The 9,125-nt window shown below is 40.8% G+C and overlaps 1 protein-coding gene across 1 annotated transcript in view; it reads right to left on the bottom strand.

The window, feature by feature from the left end:
- Window positions 1-4,283: 4,283 nt before the first annotated feature.
- Window positions 4,284-9,125, bottom strand: part of ZNF143 (zinc finger protein 143) — an 87,259-nt gene continuing 82,417 nt past the window's right edge. Inside the window, exons 14-15 of the mRNA XM_007955032.2 lie at window positions 5,251-5,397; window positions 4,284-4,367 (exon numbers count right to left, since the gene is read on the bottom strand). Of these exons, the coding sequence (XP_007953223.1) occupies window positions 4,284-4,367; window positions 5,251-5,397 (231 nt within the window). The remainder of the gene's footprint in view (window positions 4,368-5,250; window positions 5,398-9,125) is intronic.

The raw sequence follows: 9,125 nt of genomic DNA, 5'->3' as shown, positions 1-9,125 counted from the left end.
TTGAATGTCAGGTGCTTCTCCCAGGAAGGGGCCTGGAGCTGGCCAGAAGAGACTGGAAGACTGGAAGGACAAAGAGTGGGTGCCCCCATGCACAAAGCCTGTTGACGAGCCCTCCGGAGATGAGTTAATACAGACTCACAGAGGTGCCTGGGGGTCCCACCTTTAAAGCTGGATGGCAGGTCCTCTCTCTCTCTCTTTTTTTAAATTGTGATTTGGGTGAAAGTTTACAGAGCAAATTAATTCACTTCCCATAAGCAGTTCACACACACTTTTGTCTCATGACATTGACTACAATTTAGTCCAGTGCAACAGCTCTCCTCCTACTTCCTCCCGATAGGTAAGATGTAGATAGATAGTTACCTCCTCCCTGTGTCCATCCCTCCATGCTCTCCTGCCCCCTGAGCTGTCTCCCTGTGCATAAACAGCCCTTCCTTCTCCCATGATTGTTCTCTCCAAGAAGTATATCTACCTCAGGTAAATGTTCAACTCATATGGGCAGGTCCTCTCTTGAATCTAACAGCTGCAGTGTTCCTCTTCCTGCCACCAGTCCAGGGAGGCCAAGCCAGGTGTTTCTCCTTCCCACAGTCCTGTCACCCCAGCCCACAGCAAACAGGAGACCCCCCAAGAATCTTTAAACTCAATGCTAGGATGCATGAGTACTGGGGATGAAGGTGCCTTCTAAGACAGGGCTAAAGCTGGCCGACTACCAGGTGCACTGTGGTGTTGCCAGCCCAGGATGGAGATGGCCACCACCATGCCCTGCCTTGAGATGCCACAGGGCACATGCATACCAACACCAATCCCCCCTCTGCAATGGTACCATGCTCCTGCCAAAGGCAGAGAGGGTAGCAGCAGCAGCAGCAGCCAACAGCAACAGCAACAGCAGCGATGGGGGCAAGAGGAAGAAGCCAGGTGGGATCTGGGGCTGCAGGGGTTGGACTGTGCATGAACTGAGGTTCCAAACCCCCAGAACCTGTTCATTTGTTCCATTGGACTTCACTTGCACAACACAAAATAAAGATAAACTAAAGAATTTCAAGTCTGCAACCACAGTGCATTAAATTTCATGTGTAAGGTCCTTCTATATGCAGGGCCCTGTACAACTGCACTGGTCACACACCCAGAAAGATGACCCTGTACCTCAGGCAAAAGAAAAAAGGGTATTTGGCTGGGGTGTTCTTTGATAAATTTGCCCATCTCCAAAGGAAAACTAACCAAATGTAGAAGGAGGAAGCTGAGGGAGCTTTCTCCAGTTGTCATGTGTTCCAGTCCCCTTGCTGGCAGCAGACTTCAGTGGGCTCCTTTCCGTTTCACCTTCCCTCTCCCAGCTCCGCTGAGGTCTGCTAATAGATACCTGGGCTGCAATCTTACCTGAACCAGGAAATACTGAATTATAAGTTCCTGGGGTTGATGAATGAGTCCCGGTGCCACAGTAGTTAAAGCACTCGGTTGCATCAAACCCATCAGCTGCTCCATGGGAGAAAGATGTGGCAGTCTGCTTCTGTAAAGATATATAGCCCTGGAAACCCTACGCGGTAGATTCTGGGTGATAAATGGAATCCAGTACATTTCAGTGCTGAGTGAATGATTCCCCGTCACTTGCCTAGATGTGAAACTGTCCAAAGTTTACTCCTATTGGCCTGGGGTGAGGGTGGCATGTCTAGCAGCTGTAAAGAATTAAGGAAGCCAAGTCCTTCTCTTTATTTCCTAAACTTTTGTAAGGAGCACAGACCGTAGGCAATGCACTTTTCTCTTTGTAGTGGCCCCAGGTAGGTTGTGTCTGGGATAGAGTGGGGATGTTTTTCTTGGACTGCAAGGTTAGCCTTGAGCATTGTCTAGATCATATTGCAGAGGGCTGTGCTCCAACTGGCTCCATTTGCTAAAGTGCACTCCTGTTTCATCAAGTGCCTTTCTGGGACTTTGCTCCTTTCCCCATCCTGCAGTGTGAGATCCCATACCAGTATTACTAGCCCAGGGTTATTATGGCTATTGCGAGCCTATTGGCTGCAGTCTTCTCTTGGGCACAATACACCACCTTCCTAGCTCCTGCAGTCCCATTCCCAGGAATGCAGGTAGGGGACAACTAGCAGTGGCCTCTACCCTATTCTCTGGTTGCCAGTAGGAAGGTGTTTTCTTTTGGACGAAGGACTAATTAAGCTCACCAGAACAGTCTAGCTTAGTTCCACTCAACCCAGGTAGCGGAGGGAAGAAACACCCTGGAGTAAGCAAAGAACAAAGGTCAAGGGAGGATAGCTTGGATTTGGGTCCTCGGAAATACAGCAGGCCTGGCTGGGCACACTGGAGGCTGGCCCTGTGGGAGAAGCTCCCTGGCAGCAGCCCAGACCTGGAGCAGGAAGCTGGCGCAGAGTCGAATCCATCTTGCCAGCCCCTTTCTGAACCTCAGCTGAGGGTTCTACCTGTGTTTAAATGGCTCTGTCAAGAATGAAGACTAGATTTCTGACATTAGATAATTATGAAGGGCTTTGATGGGAAAGGAGCTCTGGTGGTGTAGTGCCTAAGGCATCTGACTGCTAACCAGAAGGCTCACAGTTCAAACCCACCAGCCACTCCTTGAAAGGAAGACTGGGCAATCTACTTCCGTAGTGATACTGCCTCAGAAACCCAAGGAGGGGTCACTATGAGTCGAATCGACTCAATGGCAGTGAGTTTGGTTTGATTTTTGGTTTTGAAGGGAAAACAACAAATCCCTGATAAACCCTGAAGTGTTTCTCATTTCAGATGACTAAGTCATGTCCCTTTATAGCAAGACTTCAAAGAAACTGATGGATAATACTACTATTAAATAAAACAGCACAACATTTTTTTTTTCCTTTTACTGTAAAGCTTGAAAGAAAAACAGCCCAATTTCATCTGGCTAGGTAAACAAAGCATGGTGAACACGGCAGGGGCACTGCTGCCGAAATGCACTTCATCATTTTTTTTTTTTAAACCACCTTGGTGGCCCCTACACTGAACTTTGGACTTTAGAGGATGGTTTTTCCAGGGCTCAGATCATTAGGCAGTCAAATCGCCACAACTTGTCTTGATAATCTCTGCCACAAATCATCATCAGACAGCTGTGATGCAGTGAAAACACACTGGACTTGTAATCAGAAAGGCTGGTTTCTCAAGTCTTTGCTTTTCATAGCTGTAAGGCTTGGGTAAGACATTAAACCTCTTTGAACCCTCAATTTCCTCATGTATAAAATGAGGATAGGAAATCCTATATATTTCACAAAATTGTCCCAAGTACTACATAAAAATGTATGTAAAAGTACTTTGTGCTTGATACATAATATACTCTCAATATGTGTATTAGGTTATAATCTATTACATTTGTGGTATTTCTGTATCATTTTTCCCCACTCCACACCAATATAATAAAACAAATATAAAGGTAACATTTAAAAAATTGCTGTATTCAAAATTAATAAACTTTACGGTAAATAAGCTTTAAAACGAAAGTACATAGGCAAAAATAAATAATTTACACCAACCCACTTACCTAATTTAAGAGTAAAGCCATTTCTAAATACAGCATTGTTATTCTGGGCACCAGCATGTGGTCAAACTTTGATAGTTCATTATTTTAAAAAACAGTAATAAAAAAATTGAACACTACGTAAAATGTTTAACAAAAACAAAGCACTGGATTTAACATTTTAATTTTAAATAAACCAACTTTGTAATTTTATACATAATCCAATGTAATGCTAATATAAGTAGCATTTCAGCTTGAGGAGTTGGTATTTAACAAGAATGGGAAACTGTAAATGCATAGTCTTTAAACCATGAAGTACAAATAAAAATGGACAAGTATACAGTAGAACAAAACTGCAAATACTATACCAACTGGGGGAAATATCTGAAGGCTTTACATTCTTTATTATCCACGATGGCTTTTGGAATTATGATTGTTTGACGTATAGAACCTTTGACATTTTTTCACAGTAAGTTAAAATTCATCATAGGAGTTCATAAGACTTTACTGGTCTTGCATGTAGACTCCAGGAGTTTGCAATCTGATAGAAGAGTAACATGAAAATTTACTGTAGTGTCCTAATTTCATTCTTCCTGTACACAATGAATCAGTTTGGGAATCTATTCAAAGGGTTATATACACAAAAATGTCAAGAACAAAATGTTCTCCACTCTTGCATAAAAATGTGTACAGTGTTATCAGGGAATGGAAAGCTTCTAAATTTCCTGGGCCCAGGCTTCATGGATCTGCTGCCAGAAGATGAAAGGCTCCTCTTGCTTGATTGCTTTATTGTTCTGAGGATTTAATCATCTAATCCTGGCGTTTCTCCTTGTTGGATCCTGGATGCTATTCTAATGGCTTCTTCCAAAGATGGCTGTTCTCCAAGCTAAAATAGGAACAGAAACACAAATCAAACACAGTGAAGATAGTGCCAAAGATGTAATTCTCTGGGGATTTCTCTCTGTAATTCTGACACTTGGGTTTGTGAAGCTACTACTGCTGATCCAATCATTAAGAGCAAAAAAACAAATTTCTACGGAGGACAATAATGCAGTTTCTTTATTTAAAAAGTTGATAAACTCTTCACACATGCAAGGGACACACTATGGCCAATGGAGACAGATATTTGGAGAGCTTTCTGAGTTTTTACCTTGTGTATCTATAAACTAAATAAAACCAGTGGCTGGCATTGTCCCGAGTGTACTCTAACATTTTCAAGTAAACATATAAAAAGCAATTCTACCCAAGGAGAGGTAATATTAAGTGCCCGTAAGTAATCTTATGTACCCAGCATCTAGGATTCTGCTTCTCTGCTTGCATCCACTGTCTCTTCCCAGAGAATGGCTCCTTCTAGTGTCCTGACATTCCCCACTGTAAAAGTGACCTGTACAGGGATTCTGAGAGGACTAATTTAGGGTCTGCATTTACACTAGGTTTATTTCCAAGAACTTGGCTCGTGACAGCTTTTCAGAATCCAGCTATCATTAGACTTTTGAGAATAAATATAGTTGGCTGGGCGCACATAGGCATGCATACTTAAAGCTTTTTGTTCTCTCCATAAATTCCTCTAGAATATGCAAAAAGAGTAGAGGACAAAGTGTTGATCTTTTTGAGTCCAACCTCAAATACAATAATTTCCTTAAAGCAGGCTAAATGACAACTTATTTTGTGTTCTACCACCTGTAACGGTTGTACAAAAAGCACAGTGTATGAAGTTGAAAACTGTGAGTGGCACTGTAGTCAACTGAGAACACTGCCCTTGTACTTACCTGCACTGCAATCTGGGTGCCATTGGATGTTGCCACTAAGGTCAGAGGTCTGGTTTCTGTGGTAACTAAGTGATGGCTATGCTGCTGGTGTCCCATTTCTGATGAGGCAGTATGGAATGCTGCCAAGTCCTGAGCCACAATTGCAACCTGAAGCAAAACATAGCAACAACACACATGTAGAATTAGATTTAATTGTTGAATTTAAATAGATTAAAATCCATTTAATGGAAGGAATTATATTCAAATTAAAAGGAACACACACACAACAATAACAAAAAAATGCTTTTTTGCCTATAGACTTGTAGAAACTCAAAAAAAGAAGAGACATTATCTAATGTCTCGTCTGGATCCTTTTTAATTTGAGGGCAACTGAAGTTCAGAGAAAAGGGACAGAGGTCAGTGGAGAAGTAGCTATACCAGGCTCCATTAGCCAAGGGAGACTTGGCTGTACCTAAGTTCAACTACCTCTAAGTGTCTGGTTGGGTAGTTAAACATGTAAACTAATTCATATCTTAACTATTTATTTCCAGTGGTGGATGATTTACTATTTTCTCCTACATAAATCTGTTGCATTTAAAATTAAATGTCCTATTAACTAGGAAAACCAAAAAGATCAGTAAATAGCATTACTGACAAAGCAACATCTTTTATGGTATTCATTTCCCATTTTAGATTACATGGAATCTTTCCATATTCTTTCTAAAGCATATAGTCAAAGTGGTTAAAAGAGCTTTTGTGGTTCATAAGCCACAAATGTTCTTTTATCTATGTAGATAACATATAAAATGGTATCAACTACTTCTATGATAACATAAAATCTTTTTCACCCAAACTCATAGGAAGGATAGGTTAAAAACTGAAATTGCTGCTTTCCTTGGCCAATAATCCACTTAAAATGCTAGACTTTTAAAACTAATGAATATTTAATTGGAGCCAATCCATTATGTTCCACAATCTAATAATAAAACTATGTTTCAGTACAGTAATAGTGAAGCAGTTTATATCAGAGTCACCCTCCTGTAGATAACTATGATAAACTGTGGACAAAAAAGATGGAAAATCAGCTACCTGAAGATAGTGGAGAGTGACCAAAAGCAGGTAAGAACTGAAGGGGATTCTTGAGAAAAGGGAACCACACTAGGTTATGAACCCATGCCATTAAGTTGATTCCAACTCATAGTGACCCTATAGGACAGAGCAGAACTGCCCCATAGAGCAGCAGGAGGCAACTTAAGGAGTCCAGGGTTGCCACAATGGCTGTAGATTCAGAGTGATACCCAAGAAAGGAGAGAACCACAGAAAGGGGAAATCTGTGTATAAACTCTCCTGAAATCCTTAAGAACTCTGAACTACAAATGTAGTTTGTAGGAGGTTCCAATAAGCCTGACAGCAACAGTTACTAGCTGAGCCAAGATTTTCGCTGCTACTCACCACAAAAGAGACAAAATTAGAGTTTAATTCCCACAAAGTTAGAAGAATTTAGTAAATACTTTAGGCTTTCCACTGAAACCCCAAGGGCCATGCTTTAGGAGTAAAAATTAGATCCAAGGATAAAGGATCTACTCTAAGACTAAATGGCAAAACTGAAACAGACCTACCTTAACAAAGTATAAAACCCAGCATGCACAAGTAATCTGACTGACAGAACAAAACTCAATATTCTTCAGAAAAAGATAACAGAATTCAAAATCTCTACAATGTATTTTGCACAATATCCCTTATACAAGGGAGGGGGGGAAGACATGTGAAGGAAAAAAATGTGACCCATAGTCAAAAGAAAAGGAGGTCAAGAGAAAAGGAGTCAAGAGGACTTCTGGTAAGATGGAGGAATAGGCAGACAAGCAACACAGACCCTCTTCAACAAAGAAAAGAAAAACCAATTGACAGAGATATAGAAGATAATCCTGGAACCCTGAGCTTTGAAAGGAACTATACAGCAGTGGATTAGGCACCAACTAGTGGAAAAACCTGAACGAAAACAGTGAGTAAAGAGACAGTTGGAGCTGTGGACTGTCAGCTACTCTGACGAGACCAACAGCCTCAATATTTCTAAGTGGTGGTGGGACCTGAGAACTGACCTAGAGATCAGTCCCGGTCACCAAGGGCTGCAGTGACAACAGCTCTGGTGGCCTATGACTAGGAAGGGAAACAGTAAGGAGGGAGACAACCTGAGCTGTGGACTTCCTGCTGTCCGGAGGGCGCAGCCATTTTCATTGTTTACATGTGGCAGCCATTTTGGATATTTAAAGTGACTGAGGGCACAGCCATTTTGAATGTTTACAAGTGGCAACCATTTTGGATTTTAAAGTGATAGCATTCTCATTCGGATTCCAGGGACCTAAGAACAGGCTCTGTTTGCCAGGGTCAGCAAGGACATATGAGAGGCTGATAAAGGAAAAGAGACAGGTAGTGAGTACATAAGTGCTGTCAACTTATACAAGTGAATAAGTGAATAGAGGAGTACCGTACCCTGCCTGTATAGATAATATACAAAGAAAATGAAAATTGTGGGCAAGTCACTCCAACATATAATCTCCAATTATATATAAATACAAAAACATCACAATGCCTTGGAGACAACAGAGCATCACAGTCCACACAAATAAGCAAGATAAAGCAGGAGAAATAAGGGACCAGGATACAGACCCAAAACACATCCCTGAGGAAGATGCATCATTGGAACTCCTTGATAAGGAATTCCAAAGATTTATAGTTAGGTATCTTCAAAGGATTGAGAGACAGACCGAGGAAAATACAGACAAAACCCTGGAAGAATTCTGGAAGAAAATACAAGAACAAAATGACAAAATAAATGAAAAATTAGAAATGATTCTAATTCTACAGATAGAAATCCAGAAGATTAATACTAAATTGTCAGAAATAGATAACACAATGGAAGGGCAAAGGAGCAGAATTGATGCAATGGAAGACAGAATTAATGAGATTGAAGACAACTACCTGAATACTTCTTTGGAAAGAGATCAATCAGAGAAAAAGATCAAAACAAAATGAAGAAAGCGTAAGGTTCAGGTGGGATACCATCAAAAGGAATAAAGTACATGCCATACGAATTCCAGAACAGGAAGAGAAAAATGAAACCACTGAGAAAATTGTCCAAGATTTGTTGGAGGAGAACTTCCCTGATATGATGAAAGATGAGAATATATCCCATTCAGGAAGTCCAACGAACCCCAAACAGGATAGACCCCAAAAGAAAAAACACCAAGACATATCATCATCAAACGCACCAAAACCAAAGACAAAGAATCATGAGAACAGCACGGGAAAAACAAAAAGTTACCTACAAGGGGCAACCAATAAGATTAATAAGCTCGGATTTCTCAACAGAAACCATGCAGGCGAGAAGACAGTGGGATAGTATATATAAAACACTGAAAGAGAAAAATATCCAACCAAGAATTATGTACCCAGCAAAACTGTCCCTCAAATATGATGGTGAAATTAGGACATTTCCAGATAAGCAGAAATTTAAGGGAATTTGGTAAAACCAGACCAACCTTACAAGAGATGTTAAAGGTAGCCTTTTGGACAGAGAAGCAACAACAGCCAACAACAACTGACCATTAACACACGTGATGATATAACCCAGAAACCAACCCAGCTATGGAAGTATCCAAAGTAAATCCAGAGACACCAACCAACAAATGAGGACATCTACAAACCAAAAACAGGGAAAAAAATCTGTGTCATTACAGAACTTCTAGATGGTGGAGGAGTCAAGACAACTACAAGAGAGAATGGACTGTTCTAAACTTGGGAAGAAAACTATAAATCACAGAGTAACCTCAAAGAAAAATGATAAACCTTCACATCAAAATAAAAAAGAGGACCAGCATAAATATTCAGCAAATACT

The sequence above is a fragment of the Orycteropus afer genome, unplaced genomic scaffold (assembly GCF_000298275.1).
Source record: "Orycteropus afer afer isolate SDZICR_OR568_19922 unplaced genomic scaffold, OryAfe1.0 scaffold00014, whole genome shotgun sequence".
In the NCBI taxonomy this organism is placed as follows: domain Eukaryota; kingdom Metazoa; phylum Chordata; class Mammalia; order Tubulidentata; family Orycteropodidae; genus Orycteropus; species Orycteropus afer.
Note: the sequence above shows the minus strand (reverse complement) of the source record. Positions and strands in the feature narration are given on the sequence as shown.